At 42.5% G+C, this 17,147-nt stretch overlaps 1 protein-coding gene across 1 annotated transcript in view; it reads left to right on the top strand.

The window, feature by feature from the left end:
- MAP3K13 (mitogen-activated protein kinase kinase kinase 13) overlaps window positions 1–17,147 on the top strand; it is a 42,432-nt gene that overhangs the window by 10,624 nt on the left and 14,661 nt on the right. The window contains 7 exon segments of the mRNA XM_008705230.2: window positions 1,993–2,184; window positions 5,470–5,628; window positions 7,592–7,750; window positions 8,189–8,297; window positions 14,973–15,082; window positions 15,846–15,962; window positions 16,638–16,775. Of these exon segments, the coding sequence (XP_008703452.1) occupies window positions 1,993–2,184; window positions 5,470–5,628; window positions 7,592–7,750; window positions 8,189–8,297; window positions 14,973–15,082; window positions 15,846–15,962; window positions 16,638–16,775 (984 nt within the window).

Here is a 17,147-nt window from a genome sequence, read left to right as displayed (position 1 = left end):
AATTTTTTGAAAGCAATCTTTTAGGAAAACCCAATCCCCAATCTGACTGTTCCTAATGGAATTGGGTGCCAAGGGGAAGAAAAGGTAGCAATTAGAAGTGATTAGAGAACTGCTATTTATAGCTACTAAGAAGCCTTGTCATGGTACAGGGTTGATGGAATGATTGCTTCTCATTTATCCGTCAAGAAAGATGAAAAGTACATAACATATCACTGTTTGCGACAAGTGAAAACATGGTTAAATAGGATGCTGAGTAGCTTCAAACAAATGTTTATTGTGATATTCTTAAGCACATTACATTATTCCTGCCTCTTCATTGTTTTTCTGTAATGAAAATTAAATTGTCTAATTATAGTTGTGGTCTCTCTGTGCTCCGCCAAGTTCTCCTAAAAGTCAAGTAACAGGAACTTGAAAAAAATTTTTCTTTAGAAATGAAGACGAGAATTCCAGGTAGCTTAGAAAATGATAGGAGAGTAATAGGAATCGCTCTGTGGCATTTGACAGGCATATCACGGCAGGGGAAATGAAGACTGATTTTACTTCTTCATAACCTGCTGCTGTTATAGGACTTTCCCATGATCGCAAGCTATGGCGTCTTCATTCTCTCATCGCTTACAGCCACCTACGAGAGAAGACATGAGTTGGTAGCTGGCTGAGGACTTTAGCTGGGCATCTTGTAGATAGATTATGCTCAACTCCTCTAGAGAGTTTTGAAAGAAGGCATACCTCCTATTAAGAGACGGAATACCGAGAATTGCGTATGATAATTGTTCTTTTATCTTCAGAACAAAAGTGTGAGTAGAGTTCATTATTATCACTTTTCTAAGGTAACGTTGATACAGGAATCCCCAGTATGCTTGTGTATACAGAAGTTCCAAAGCACAGAGGGAGGGGCATGTAGCCTAGTGAGTGGAAAGGGCATAGGCTTTGAATCCAAGCTCTGTCACAGGTGTATCATCTAGGACAGGTCACGTTCCGTAAAAATGGAAGAGGTCGTACGTATGGTGCAATGGTTTGGGGCAGATCGAATCAGACAATTAAATAAATATGGAACATTCCTGACAAAGAGAAGAAGTTCTTCCACGTTAGTTCCCTTCTTCCCACCCCTTGCATCTACGCATGTTTGTGCAAAGGGTTTAGCAGCAAAGAAAGTTAAGGGGAAGTTAAGAAATATTTGTCAAGGACTTGCTGTGAACTTATAGGCCTCGTGGTAGAAAGAAGAGAACCTGAAAACCTTTCCCTTCAAGGCGCCTATGATCTGAATGGGGAGAGGAAAATTGCATATAAAACGTGAATGGCTCCTGTGTAGTAGAGGAATTTAGAGATGAGAAAGATCTTCTTGGACTGGAATCATCAGGAAAGGTTTTGTGGGGGCTGTAGGAATTGATGGAAATATAGACCACATAGATATATGTTACATTGTATGACATTGTTTTTATTGTAAACAGAAATGTTTTTCAAAGATTATATAATACAGAAAATTGACTCTTTTTTTTGGTCCTCAGTCTAGTTATCTTAAATGTGACTAATTTACAATATGACAATTAATAGTAAAACAGCAACATTTTATTTGAATTCTCTCTTTCTGTGCCCTATATATAAAACCTTCTATTTAATTTTAAAAAGAAGATATTTAAATTACTCTTAATGATCTAACACAACACAATACCTGGCCTGTACAAGTCTCAGGAGATGTACTCTTTGTCCCAGAATGGAATGGCCCCAGAGAAAAGTACCGGATACAGCACAACGTAGAGATAATCTGGAATGAACAAAGTGAACTAAAATTGTCCCTATGCATAATGGAGAAGCTTGTAGACTAGAGGGGTTTTAATGGTAACTGAAGAATCGAGAAAGATTACGCCTTTTAAAAATAACAAGGGTAGAGAACTGGTCTTAAACATCAAATTTATTAACTATTCTTAAAATGTGTATACAGGAATGCTTATATGTATGTGTGAATTTATGAACATATTTGTGTTTTCTTGAAAGGGGTGTTTGTACTCAGGCCCCCTGTTACTGCATCATCATGGAATACTGTGCACACGGACAACTCTACGAGGTTTTGCGAGCTGGCAGGAAGATTACACCTCGATTGCTGGTGGACTGGTCCACGGGAATTGCAAGTGGAATGAATTATTTGCACCTCCATAAAATTATTCATCGTGATCTCAAATCACCTAAGTGAGTTTCAGAGCTCATTTTTCAGCTATTTTGTTTTATTGCTTTAAATAAGGGAATTTTATCAAGCACGGTTCAAGTTTTCAAACATCATACTTTCAGTTCACTTTAAATTGGCACAGTGGGTAATTCTGTTGGCGTGTTTTTTGGATTATTGTTGACCAGCTTACTTACCTATGTGGCAGATAGCTCTCAGCACCTGACACTAGTTTTCCTTTTGCGTTGCTTTTTAATTGTGCAGCTGTGAAACCAGATTCATTATGAACTGAAGTATTCACTCTCCATCATCCCCAGTAATCACTGCCAAACTTTCCCACCTGAAGGCTTGATTTGTTGTATTAAAAACTGAGTTTCAGAAATGCATACAATAGGATAAAAATGGATGAATGAGAGACTGAGGCAAAGAGAAAATAAGAACATTAGAACTAAAGCTTGCTTACAAAAGGTTTGCACAAGATTCTGTACAGTTGTTAGAGAGGGACTGTAGATTCGGCTTTGGCCTTCCTAGAGTCTAAGCAAAGAAGGAAATAAATAGTTACAAGGTTCACAGTGTCCATAAGGTCATATAAACTGGCCATTTAAGAGAAGCAGTTGTTTCTAGTGATGTTTTCAAAATGATTCTTTGGCTGTCAGTAATCACTTTAAGAGGAGTGTTTATTCACTTTCCCAAACCACATCAAGGGAACAAAGGAATTGAATAAATGGTGTATTTCATTGTAGCTCCTGTTTTTAAACATTTTTTTTAATTATTTCTCATCACATTTTGGTTTAGAGCAGCAGAGAGGAATTAATCTTTTTTCAAAAACATGTCATGGTTTATGGTATTTTTTTAATATCCACGATCACATCTGCTTTGATGTTGGCACAAATTGTGTGGGGGTAGTTGCAACAAGCATTGTTCTTATTTTATATAAGAGGAGCCCCTGGGTGGTTCAGTCGGTTAAGCGTCCAACTCTTGGTTTCGGCTCAGGTCTTGATCTCGGGGCTGTGGGATGGAGCCCTGTGTCAGGCTGCGTGCTGGGCGCTGAGCCTGCTTAAGAGTCTCTCCCTCCCTTTCCCTCTGCCCCACCCCCCATCCCTTCTCCCTTTCTACAAAAGAAAGAAAAGAAAAAGAAAAATGAGGGCTCAGAGCCCGACGTCATGGAGCTAGGACTTGAGCCCAGAACTTTTAGCCCCAAAGCCCCTGCCTGCATCCTGCTCGTCGTGTGAAGGTGAGGGATTCACAATGATTTCTGCCTCCTGTCCTCGGAAGATACAAATCAGTCCTCGACTGTAAACTTCAGAGCAGCTCTTGTTTATCACCCTGGTTCTCAGCAGTGCTTATCTTAGTCTTTAGGTCCCTGAACAGCCCCCTCCTTGCTTTACTTGCAAATAAACTTACTATCGTCTTTATTCCATCTGCTCATATTCTTACACAACATGTTGCTTTTGTCATCCACTACGGACACACAAAAGACACAAAATACTTGCCAAAGACCTCTTCGAATGGTCTCCTTAACCACTTTGTTCCCCTTGAGAGCTACTGTAGAGGAAAAAGTCAGGAAGTTTTAGAATGTATAAAATCACATGCTGCTTTCTTTAACTCCTGTCATTTAAAGATTAGGGTAATAAGTTACTCAATAAGACTTTCCCTCTGTTATCAGTCCTCCCCTGAAGTTCCGGCAGCCTTGGCCTCTTTGGGTTCAAGCTAACTTTGAGAAGACAAAGATCAGTCTGGCTTGCAGTAAAGGGAGATTTCATTACCTACTTTTAATCTTAGGCTGTGTGACCCCAGCTTTGTCTCAGAGAAATCTTTACACAAATTCTAACTGCGTGTGCCCTCTAGTCTCTCCCCGTGTCCGTTGCCTCTTGCTATGCCAAGAAGTCTCATAGTGAGCAGCACAAAGAGGCAGAAGAGGAAGCTTCTAGTGTTTTTCTTTCTAGGTGTTTATCACCTTTTCTGACTTTCAGGGTAAATGATGTTATCAGCTTTGAAACTATGTCAGATATCCCATGATACTTAAATCCTTATGCATTTTCACCAAGACTAACACCACTAAATCCAAATTTCCCAAGTATGTAAATTTTACATAACAGGTGCAAAACTAGCGGTGGGATGTGGATGAAGATATCCTTATAGCAGTTGTAAGCAGAGCCATTTGGTAACTAGAGAGCCGTGTGACACTGGCAGGGAGAGGGACAAATGTGAAGTCCCCGGTTCAGAGAAGGGAGGAGAGAGATTGAGAAGTTTTCTGTTTTCTAGCCACCTCAGTTCTGATAGGAATATCAAGCCTTCTTCTTAAGAAAAATAGGTCTCTATATCATTAAGCCTCTGAAACCTAACTCAGTAACATTCTGAAGTTCTAAACAGGTTATTTCAAGTGAATTCAGTCTAGTTTGTAAGTATATTAATATAGTGGATTTGACTGGTACCAGATTGTATTCATCTTTAAGGCTAGAAAAGCAATTTTCCCCAGGTCACATTTCAGATAAATACCATGAAAAGGCAAAGATGACTTGTGTGGAATTTATTTCAGCCTAAATTTATTTCAGCTTTTCCATATCAACATTGGTCGAATTCCAGCATGCTTATTAGCCTTTTTATGTAAAAATCCCTAGTGTCATGGTCCCATGTGTGATTTTAGTTGACATCATTTAAACAGTGGTTTTAAAAGAAGTGTTATTTTTAGTGGTTTGTCTGAGACTGGCAAGGGTGGAAACCAATATTTATTGAGCGTGGGTGTTTTACATCTCTTATCTTCTTTAATTCAAGTGAAAATTCTATGAGGCCTTTATTATGGGCCCATCAGTCCTTATCGAAAACTCTTGGAGGATTTCAGAAAGGAAACATAGTGCATTACCTCACATCCTGAGCAAAGTCTAGAACAGCACTCTGTAATGAGCCACAGATGAATAACCTGAGTTTTCTTGATATAGATGAGAAAATATCTATACACCGTATTCAGAGTTTTCTGCACGTTGGAATCATGGGTAAGATTACTGGGACCTGAGTTGTCTCTATCTTACGATGAGAAAACTGGCTTAGAAGAATCAGGTAGCGAGCGTTTCAGCGGTCACAGAGTTAGCAAGTGTTGGAGGCAGGATGAGACCAGGTGGAGAAAGCCCACGGTGCTGTGCGGCCTCACGCGTGTGAGCGATGCTCTGGCTAGCGTACCACTAATGCCCCCGTGTATTGGAACTCACAGTTCCAATTCCACAAGGTAGGAGGCAGCACGCGCGGTTGCCAATTACAGCCGTGATTTGTATTAGTACTAATGATCTGGATGTTCTCTTTATTTCTTTTTAAAGTGTTTTGGTGACTCACACAGATGCGGTAAAGATTTCAGATTTTGGCACATCTAAGGAACTCAGTGACAAAAGTACCAAGATGTCCTTCGCCGGCACAGTTGCCTGGATGGCCCCAGAGGTGATACGCAATGAACCCGTCTCTGAAAAAGTTGATATATGGTGAGCGCTGCCATCCGTCTCGATGAGAAAGCCTTTCTTCCTTCACGCTATTGAGTCCTTTCCTCCTCCAACACTTCTCCTTTCCCAAAATATTCTTTAGTGTTACTCACCGCTGGTTGATTTCAGTCTCCTGTTGTCTGAGGTACTACTCAGGGTCGTGATGCGAGTGGTGAGGAGGATTGAGAGGGGAATTAGGGTGAATGTCTGTTTAGTAAATCATCAGTTTTGGAGACCTTCACAGAATATGCTGAACTTTCTGGAAAATGGAAAGTTTACTTTAAAGAAGCATCTAGTATAGAAGTCTTTGAGAAATATATTACATAATTCTTACCTTCTTAATAAAATACATTAAACAAAGTTTACCTAGTCTTGGTGCCTCAGACCATCGCTGTGTGCATCAGTGATACACTTCGCTGTGATACGGTTACGTGCTTTAGAGCTATTCGAAGTGTAGAATAGGGCTGTTTGCCCTTTCAGTAAACATTCCCTATGAGCTACGCTTTTTTTATTTTTTGGCCTTTTAAAAATCTTTATCAGCTTTTCCTTTGAGATTACGAGTCTTTACTATTAATGGTCTATTTCCCTGTAGTCACTTCTTCCATCCTTAAAACCGGCTACTAAAAACTTTTAGGCTTCGGGAGCCTGGGTAGCGCAGGCGTTAGGCGTCTGCCTTCGGCTCAGGGCGTGATCCCGGCGTTCCGGGATAGAGCCCCACATCGGGCTCCTCTGCTGGGAGCCCGCTTCTTCCTCTCCCACTCCCCCTGCTTGTGTTCCCTCTCTCGCTGGCTGTCTCTCTCTGTCAAATAAATAAATAAATAATCTTAAAAAAAAAAAAACTTTTAGGCTTAAAACCAAAATAATAGCATACGTTGGAATTACATGTAACACCAGAGTAAGATAAAGTAGAAATATGGGATCATTTGTAATTTGGGTAATTATCACCAACGTGTCCTCCTTTGGGATTATACCAATTATGTTCCCAAAAGAAATGGATAAGTGATTTGTCAGTCTCACCAACAAAATGTGCTAACTTTCTGGATTTTTGCCAGCCGTCTAGGTAACACATGGCATCTTGGGTGCAGTTTTAATGTGCATTCCCCTTCTTATAACTTATAAGTTAGGTTGTATGTTTTTTCATATATTTACAAACCATTTGTAATTTCTTATTTGTGAACTATTCTGACCTTTTGCTAAGCTCTCTGATCTTGATTCTTATTAATTTATAAGAGATTACAAGAGATAAGATTCTTATTAATATATGATATAATTTATATATTAAGGGGATTAGCCTTTTGTGTGTATGAATTATGGATACTTTACACGTTTTGTTATTTTGTTTATGATGGAGTTCTTTCTCCATGCTAGATTTTGGGTTTTTTTAAAATGCAATTTAACTGATCAATCTCTCCATTTGTGGCTTTTGGATTTCATAATTCGAAAGTTTTCACCACTCTAAGATTAGTAAAAAGAAAAAAATTTCCCATGTGTTCCATGGGTTTATGGTTTCATTTTTTCTTTTCACATTTGAATTTTTGATTCATTTGGAATGTATCTTGATGTAAGATGATCTGTAGATTTAATCCCCCCCCCCCCCAGTTGTCTCAACAGCATTTACTGACTAGTCAGTGTTCCCACACTGGTTTGGGATATCACTTCTATCATATACTCAAGTCCTATATATATTTGGCCTATTTATGGATTTCTGCTCCCTTCCATCAGTCTGGTTGTCTATTCACACACCACAGTTAATTGCCAAGCCTTATGATATGTCTTAAGATCAAGCAGTGTGGGTTACCCCTCATTGAGCTTCTTTTTCAGAGTTTTCCTGGTTGTTTCTGTTCTTCTTATGGCGGTATTAGAATTTTGAAACTGGGTGTATATTTGATTAAACACGAATGAAGAACTAAAATACAAACCAGTCTTTCCGCACTGTCTTTGGTACCTGTTCCCGGTACCACTGTAGGTCTTTCGGAGTGGTGCTTTGGGAGCTGCTGACAGGAGAGATTCCTTACAAAGATGTAGACTCTTCAGCCATAATTTGGGGTGTTGGAAGCAATAGCCTACACCTTCCAGTTCCTTCAACTTGCCCTGATGGATTCAAAATCCTTATGAAACAGACATGGTAAGAAATCTATTTCTCCCAAGATTCTCTTTTACCTTCTTCCTCAAAACCACATTCAAAATTTCTGTGAAACTGCAGGGAAGCCTCCGATACGGATTTGGAGCGAATCACCTGGTTCAAGCCCGGGAGACTTGGAGTTATTGATAAATAAAGATCTAGGCATATCCTGAAATAGTAGGCCTTCATAAATGATAGCTATTATGACTTCCCTAGTCCTAAGGGACTATGATGATCAAACAGGTCACTGATTCTAGAGATTTCCATTGTATCATTACAGGTATCTCCTGATTACATTTTCCTTTTGCTCTTCAGTATGTGAGCACGGCCTGAGAGATAGCCATGCATGGAGCCCAAAATGTTTTTTATAAAGTAGAATAAAATCTTTATCGTCCTGGACACAGCCTCTGCAATGAACAAGCTGTCTTTTTTAACTTGCAGGCAGAGTAAACCTCGCAACCGGCCTTCTTTCCGGCAGACACTCATGCATTTAGACATTGCCTCCGCAGACGTTCTTGCCACCCCACAAGAAACCTACTTCAAGTCTCAGGTAAGTCTGGAAACTTGCTCCCCATGTACTGAGCACACAGCCAGGGAACTCTCGATGAGGAAGAGGAACGCTTAGAACCGTTCTGATCCTTATAACAATTCTAGAGCTCTAGTCGTTGTGAAGCAATAACTATGATACCTCACACATGGGAAGTTTTGGAGTTTTTTGAAGACTTAAGATATATCATTATCTCATTGGAAAGGAACATGTGTCAGAATGTCATCCTCAGAGTGGTGAAATTGTTGAAGAGAAAAGAGGAATAAATTTGAATTAGAATTACTGCTGACCAGGGAGCCTGGCTGGCTCAGTGGGTAGAGCATGCGACTCTGTATCTAGTAGTTGTGAGTTCGAGCCCATGTTGGGTGTAGAGGTTACTTAAATTAAAAAAAAAAAAAACTTAAAAGAAAAGAATTACTGCCAACCTTCATGAAAGGATTGCTTCCCTTGAAGGAGAAAAATCTAAAGTACAGAGGAAGGAAGTTAAGTACCAGAGAGAGCCCAGGATAGAATTAAGCCCAGAAAGAAAACCTTTCTTCTATGTGTCACCTATTAGCACCAGATAAAATGTAACGTAATGTCTCTGTTAGCCTTTACTGTCTTAGAGACCATTCCAGATTTATGACTTAAAACATTCAGATAAACTCCTTTAGAACTATTAAAAGCATTGCATATCTGTTCCAATACCTGCTAAGTAAGGGGCACAGGAGAAGCAATCTGTCCAATCTCTGTATTAGTGTTCAGAAAAAGACCGAGGCCCTTTCGTGAAATGAAAGAGAATAATAGTAAGTACTTTCTAGGGAATCTTTCAAGCTTTATGCTATGGTTGCAGTTACAACTTTGCTTCCTTTACCATAGAAGTATACGTAGCATGGTTTGGAAAAGCAGTTTTTGGTGAGAGTACTAAGTCACAAGCCACTGAGACAGGAGAACTGTACGTACTTGGAAAACTTCAGACTGGAAACAGATTTTACTTGAATGCTCCCAGAATGTCACTTCTGAAGCCAGTGGCACGTCTTCTGAGGACCCACCATGTGCAAAGCACCATGTAGGGCAACCAAGCGCCCACATCCAGTACCCGTGTTTGCACAAACTCCCGTTTACCGATACAGGCAGCAGGAAAATTGAACTCAGAAAAGTTTCTTTTGGAGCAAGAATATGAAGGGGAGAAGAAGGGGAAGGAAAAGAAGGGGAAAGTGTTCCACTGGACATCTTTTAATATTAATTCTTCCACATGTTTCTCCCAACATAAAATTTTACCTCTCCTTATATAGCCCCAAGTCTGCTATGCTTGCTAGTTCCTAGGATTATTTTAGGTATTTACAAGCTGGTTTGTCTCTGGGTCTGAAATTCAGACTCTCTCTGGCTACTGATAAAGTATTTATGAACTAGCTACTGAAGTACTAAGAAAAGCAACAGACTTGGGTCTAACGCTTGTCCTATGATCTTGGATAAGCCACTAAAATTCTCTAAGCCTCAGCGTACTCATCTAAACCGTGAAGATGGTCATCTCTTCTCTTCCTTATGGGGTCGTAGCTAGGATCAAATGAGAAGATAAAAATGCAATGGTATTGAACACTAAAGAGCCGCTCAATTGTAAGATGTTATTCGCTGGCCACGAAGCTACAGAAACGAAGCGTCCTTCGGGCCATCACATTCTGGTGAACTCCTGAGATGGACGAGGTGGCAGTTGGGGAACCCCTCAGTGCGGTGTTTTGCCTCGACGCCACTCCGACCGGGAAGGAGCCCGTCATTCGGCACCGGGCTGTGCGCTCCTGCAGCTGGCTCGTCCCTGCGGCTTCCCCTCCTCCCGCCTGCGGATAGAGCCCGGTCCGCGTCAGTTACCCGGCACCGGTGCTTAGCCACGGGTCTCCGCTGTGCACCAGAACTGTCCATCGGGAGCACTGTCGGGCTGTCGGGAGCACTGTCGGGCTGTCGGGAGCCCGGCTGGCTCCCTCCTGAGAGTAGTTGCTTCCGCTGTTCCTCGGCAGCGGCAGCCGTAGCGCAGCAACCCATTTCGCTACGGTACTCCACTCGCCAAAGCTACTGCTTCGCCACCACGCAGTAACCTGTTTCTCCAAGCGCGCAACTATTGTTCCTGAAATTCAACTGCATTTGATATTAGTCTTTTTTTGTGTGTGTGTGAACTCTACTCCCAGCGTGGGGCTTGAACTCCCACCCCTGAGATCAAGAGTCGCATGCTCTGCTGACCCAGCCAGCCAGGCGCCCCAGCATGGGCTGTTAGTTGTTAGAAAACATTTTAGCGGCGTCCCAGATCCGCACTGCTGGGTGGGCCTTGTGCCCGGCTTCTAAGCTCTCCCCCATGCTCTGCCTTTGCACCATTCTGGTTCCCTTTTGAGTACCACTGTACCACTGCGATCACCCAGAAATTTGGGGGCTGGGAATTGCAGACACACAAAGTTCATTATAGGGACGGACTGTGCTCTTTAAGAGTCATCTCATCCTGGGGCCCCTGGCTGGCTCAGTTGGAAGGGCGTGCAACTCTTGATCTCAGGGTCATGAGTTTGAGCCCCATGTGGAGTGGAGAGATTACTTAAACAATTTTTTTTTTAACTTAAGAAAAAAAAAAAACCAAAACAATTTCATCACGAGAAGTAGGTCCTTAGGCAGAGGCTGGACACTCAGCCCGGAAGGCAGTAAAGAGGACTCCTGGGCCAGTCAAGGGTTGGACTTGATGACCTCTTAAGTCTTTTCTGACTCAGAATCTCTGATTTCCTGCTACTTAGCCCCCTAACATTCTGCTTCTCTATTCCTCCAGCTAGGCTGGAACTGGCTCCACTTCTTTTTTTTTTCCTTCTTAAAAATTGTGGTAAAATATGAATAATACAAACTTTGCCATCTTAACCATTTTGCAGTGTGCAATTCAGTGGCATTAATTAAATTCACAACATTGTGAAACTGTCACCGTTATTTCCAAAAGGTCTCGTCACCCCATTAAGCAATCATTTCCCATTCCCTCCTCCTCTTGGCCCCTGGTAATCTTTGTTCTACTTTCTGTCTCTATGAATTTACCTGTTCATAACAGGTAACTGGAAGGCCGAAGAAGACGGAAAACCTTTTAAGTGGGATGGCCTTTCCCAGGCCTTATCTAGGACATAAAAAGGATCCCATTAATGGTAATAACCCATGTTTCACTTGGGATTTTTCCCTTACCTGCTTACCCCCCTTGTGAAGCACCCCCTAGTCCCTCCCTTCACCCCCCACATGCATTTGGGGTGATCCCCAGTGAAGAGTGGGGATCTCAGTAACCTCGTAGTAACATCTGTTCTGCTTTCCACGGACTGGCCAGACAGCAGTTTCCTGCCTAGTGTCGCTAGATATGACTTTATAGGTGCGCTCCGTTTTCTGCTGCAAGACCATAGGCCCAGCTGGCCTCCATCGGATGCCGCCATATCCTAAGGCACTGCCGTCACCCGCCAGGAGCTGCCAATTCCTGCTGTAACTAAAGTTCTGGACTTCTCAAGAGTCCAAAGCTGCACATTGTTCTATTTACACAACGAACTGTTCCTTTCTCTGTTGAGTTACACTTGGTTACAGAGCAGTGCTGGTGATGGCCCAGTGTTTTACAGATATTTTCATGAAACACTGGGAAATGCTCTTCCATCCTAAGAGGGTGGCTTTGTTATAGGTCAGGCTCATGCGGGATTCTTCCTTCTCTCACACCGTATTTTCTCTCAGAGGCATCTCAGTCTCTGCGAACTGGCTTCCAGCCTACCTACCTTCCCTCTCTTCAGATATGCCCAGACACATCTGAACTGAAGATTAAATGCAAATCGGAACTCCTGTTATGTAAAGATTCTAAGCATATGGGGTGGAACTCCAAAATTATCATTGACCAGTAACACCATAGCTTTGGGGAAAATACATTATTAATCAGGACCTGGGGTTTTCCCACACATCCTGTTCCCTCTTCATGGTGGGGGGGGGGGCTTCTTTTTGGAAATCTACTTTTTTAACAGGTTTCAATCTTCAAAGGGTTCTCTTTAAATTTCCATTCCTATGGGAATGGAAGCTAGCTATCAGAAGGTTTATTTCCTCAAGAATTTCAAGAATAAAAAAAAGGAAGGAAGGAAGGAAGGAAGGAAGGAAGGAAGGAAGGAAGAAATCTGTTCTGTGACATCTGATTCCTGACCACCAGAGGGAGATAGTCTGTTCCTGGTCCCTTCTTTAGGTATTGTACTGGTGTCTACTGATACGTTTTTGCATAAAAGAGGACACTTCAAGGCCCAGACCTGGCGCTCTCCCTTACCTTTCTTGGTCTAACAACTCTTTTTTTTTTTTTTTAAGATTTTATTTATTTATTTGACAGAGAGACAGCCAGCCAGAGAGGTAACACAAGCAGGGGGAGTGGGAGAAGAAGAAGGCAGGCTCCCAGCAGAGGAGCCTGATGTGGGGCTCGATCCCATAACGCCAGGATCACGCCCTGAGACGAAAGCAGACGCTTAACGACTGCGCTACCCAGGCGCCCCTGGTTTAACAACTCTTGATTGTCAATCTTAGGCTTCTTAAAGCTCAGGTATTCTCCTTCAGACTTTGATCTGATGATGGCAAGAACAGCATTACTGGAGGCTCAACCAAACTTGCATTTATTGCTTAGTACTGTCAAAGACTGTCACCAAACAATGGGCAGTGCATTCTGGATCTGAGTTTCTGATGACCTTCACTTTCTGGTGACCTTCACTTTCTGATGACCTTCACTTTCTGATGACCTTCACTTTCTGATGACGTTGTTTGGCAGGTTTGGTCCCCAAAGTCAACTGACTGACAGAAATCTTTCTCCAATGGTCAGTCAATATGTGTATGTGTATATATATGTATACATATATGCGTGTATATATATGTGTGTGTGTATATATATATATACACATACATACATACATATATATATACACATACATACATACATATATATACACATACCTACATATATATATGAAGATCTGGCATATTATAAGCAGATAACCAGGGTAATCACTTTCTAAATAATTTCTTTTATGAAAGTAAATGAGAGGGGTGAGAGGGGTGGCTCAGTCGGTTAGACGTCTGCCTTTGGTTCAGGTCTTGATCCCAGGGTCCTGGGATCGAATCCCATGTCAGGCTCCCTGCTCGAAGGAGAGTCTGCTTCTCCCTCTCCCTCTGCCTGCCACTCCCCCTGCTTGTGCTCTCTCTCTCTGTCAAATAAATAAAATCTTAAAAAAAAAAAAGTAAATGAGAAACAGCAAATTTGGGGAGAAACCTTCAGCAATTTCGCAAGTACTTAAGCATAACTTCTTCCATGATCTAAAGAAATAATTTTACACGTGAATCTCAAGGTAATAGAGTAACTCCAGAGGAAGAATATATAGAGGCATTTAGTTATACATCTAGCCTTGACTGGAAATTATCTTAATCTAATTAGCTTCTTGGGATTGTAGTTTATATGGAATTTGAGGAAACATCTCCTTTAGCTGCTTTCTAGAAACTGCCTGTAGACTATATTCCAGCAGAGGTTTTTCTAGCCCCTGAAATTTAGGTAAAATTGGCTTGGAATTCTGGGCCTTGTGGAAATCCCAGTGTCCTAACACGTCTGTGAATTCCTAGGCGATTTATAATTTCGTGGTCACTCTTGCTCTGCCTTCTTAAAATTTTTGGGCCCCATCCCCGCCATCTTGTGGTTGTTCCTTTATCTTTACCCGTCATTGACCCAAACATGAAGTTCAGCACCTTTCCTTGATGTCTAAAAAATACAAAAACACTCATCCAAAGTCAAGGTGAATGTCAGAAACTTTACTAAAGGTTTCAGAAATTGGAAGAGGCTTACATTTTGAATAACTGAAATCACGTATTAGGTATTCATCCCCATTCTAAAAATCTTGTCAGACTACTAAATTGTTTAGCCATACTTTTTCTCCTCCTATTTCTCTTTTCCTGTTCTTTCCCTCACTCCTCATTTCCTGTAGAATTCCCTCTACTTTTACTCCCAAGTCCTGTTGTTCATGCCCTTTGGGTCTTCTACTCCAAATATTTTTTTCCAAGATATTTTCTTTAAAAAAAAAAAAAGATTTTGTTTATTCATGAGAGAGGCAGGCAGAGGGAGAGGGAGAAGCAGGCTCCCCGCAGAGCAGGGAGCCTGATGTGGGGCTTGATCCCAGGACCCCGGGATCATGACCTGAGCCAAAGGCAGACACCTAACTGACTGAGCCACCCAGGCGCCCCAAGATATTTTCATCAACAAAACCTCGGAGAAATTCTGGTGCCAATTGTAAACACGATCCTATTTTCACTGGCATGTACTTACTATACCAGATGGTTAGCAGAGCTCCTCCCTTCGGCCAGGCCATCTCAGCCACCATCATTTAAAACTGAGCTCTCTTGTTCCAGAGGTGATGGCCAGTATGCCAGCTGTGATATTTCTGGTGGCCAGTATGGCAAGGAAACTGGAAAAGAGATGGCATCCCATGTTGGACTAAATACAGAAAATGAGGTCATGGTGTGTGAGCAGGGGGATGTAGATACAGGAGCGTGAGCTCTTGTGCTATCCACTAATATTTATTGAACGTTTTTTCTCTAAGGCTCTACAGTAAAGCTTGCAGGGAAGACCATCTTACACCTGACCCTCTCGTTGCATCGGACTGAAACTCCTGGAGTACTAACAAAGTCTAATTTGTCCTCACCCAGGCTGAATGGAGAGAAGAGGTGAAAAAACACTTTGAGAAGATCAAAAGTGAGGGAACTTGTATACACCGATTAGATGAAGAACTGATTCGGAGGCGCAGAGAAGAGCTCAGGTGGGCTGCTCTCTCCTCCACCTCGTCTTATCCCCAGATCTTCAGATACCGGCGGGAACTCACTTTGTGAATCACCATTTCACCTTCTACACACATTTCACCTCTGCTACTTACTGTTAATTCTCTTTATAGGTTGCCCCAAAAGTTAGCCCTCCTTTATCCCACTGTCCCGTCCTCTCCTGCAGCCTTGTAGTCCTCATTTATCATATCTGCCGCCAGCGCTCCTAGAGCCATGCTCTTTCTTCATTCAGGGCCTGTCCTAGCTGACATGGTAGACAGCGCTTTATAAGATGTAGTTGCTGGTCTCAAGATGCTTATGATGGATTAAGGGGTGTAGCCACAGATACCACCGTACGAGGCAGGATCTGCGCCATAGATAAGTATGGGGTTAGGGGGTCAGCCTTAATTGCATATTTCCATGAACGTGAGTGAATTCTACTGTATTCTTATTAAGCTATTGTCAACGCTACACAGACAAAGGCTTCACGTGATACACAAATCACAATCAGATATTTATCTGTGCCCCCCTCTGGCCATTCTGTATGGCTGGATGTGGCCCCTAAGGATAAACCGAGTGAAAGCTTGGATTTCCCACCTCCCACTCCATTGTCCGAGTCATTACATCAGACAAGGGATCCTTAAATTGAGACGGCCCTCAGACAAATGCTTTTGAGAGAAACCATCCTGGTTCTAATTCATTAGAGCCATTCTTTGTTCTCCCCCCAGGTAGTCAGCCTCTCTGATCCTCTCTTTTCTTTGGTAGGCATGCTCTGGACATTCGTGAACACTATGAGAGAAAACTTGAGCGGGCTAATAACTTATACATGGAACTGAGTGCCATCATGCTGCAGCTAGAAATGCGGGAGAAGGAGCTCATTAAGTATGTATCCAGGCTTCTGTCTGTCCTTCGAGTCGGGTCTATCAGTCAGCCCAAATGTTGCTACTACTCAGAACTAAAGTGGCAGATACTTTATTCATTTACCCAGCATTCCTTAAGGGAGGTGCTGTGCCCAGCTCCCGCCCCCGTGGAGTTTCAGTTGAGTGGAGTAGCTGCCGAGCTTCTCATAGAGGAGCGTGCACTTGACCAGCATTTGCAACTTCACTCCGCCGAGTGGCTCCGAGAAGGGGTCCTCATCTCAAGAAAAGCTTGGCGTGGGTGAGGGGGAGCTTTTTGCCTCCTGGGCAAGTAAGGTGGCTGATGAAAGTGGCTTAAGGGATTCTTGACCATGACAGGAAATTCCGGTGGTCCTGACCAAAACCACGACAGAAAATAAGTAGGTCTTCTGCCATCGCACTGTGTCTCTCATGAGGTACGTTGGGGAGGGAGGGTCAGCCCCCGAGTGCACCAGAAGTGGAAGAGCACAGTGAAGTCAGATTAGTTGATTTGAGCATCTTTTTTTTTCTTCCTTTTTAACCTGAATAGTAGCGTTGTTATTTAAATAATGTATATCTGTTAAGGGTGACCAGAATCTGAGTGGCATTAGCCTGTGAAAACATCCTGCCCATCTTCTCTGTCTGCAGCGACTGAGCTGTGGCTTTTCCTTTCATTCTGCAGACGTGAGCAAGCAGTGGAGAAGAAGTATCCTGGAACCTACAAACGACACCCCGTCCGTCCAATAATCCACCCCAACGCCATGGAGAAACTCATGAAGAGGAAAGGCGCACCTCATAAATCTGGGATGCAGACCAAACGGTGAGGCACCTGTGCCAACCTGACGCTCAGAGAAATAGGAAAATATCCCCCAAAATATATTATCCCATGACGGCGTGTCCACTCCGTAACTCATCATGGGCACACTTGCCTCTAGACAAAACAGAGTAGGACGGGGAGAGAATGTGTCATGAACGCTAGGGATCTAGTTTTTATTCTCGGGGGCCTAGATATTTATTGTCTTAGCATGGGATAGGGAACAGAGAAATAAACTGAGGGCCAGGCAGACGTGGATTCAAATCCCGGCTCTGGCTGTTATTATAAGCTGTATGATGTGGGCCATGTCACTTGACCTCTTTCAGCCCCATGGGTAAAATGGTATAATGATCACACATGAGATTTCTTTTCCTTTTT

Source organism: Ursus maritimus, unplaced genomic scaffold (assembly GCF_017311325.1).
Source record: "Ursus maritimus isolate PB19 unplaced genomic scaffold, ASM1731132v1 scaffold_4, whole genome shotgun sequence".
Classification (NCBI taxonomy): domain Eukaryota; kingdom Metazoa; phylum Chordata; class Mammalia; order Carnivora; family Ursidae; genus Ursus; species Ursus maritimus.
The sequence above is the reverse complement of the archived record's forward strand: the minus strand, read 5'-3'. Positions and strand labels throughout refer to the sequence as shown.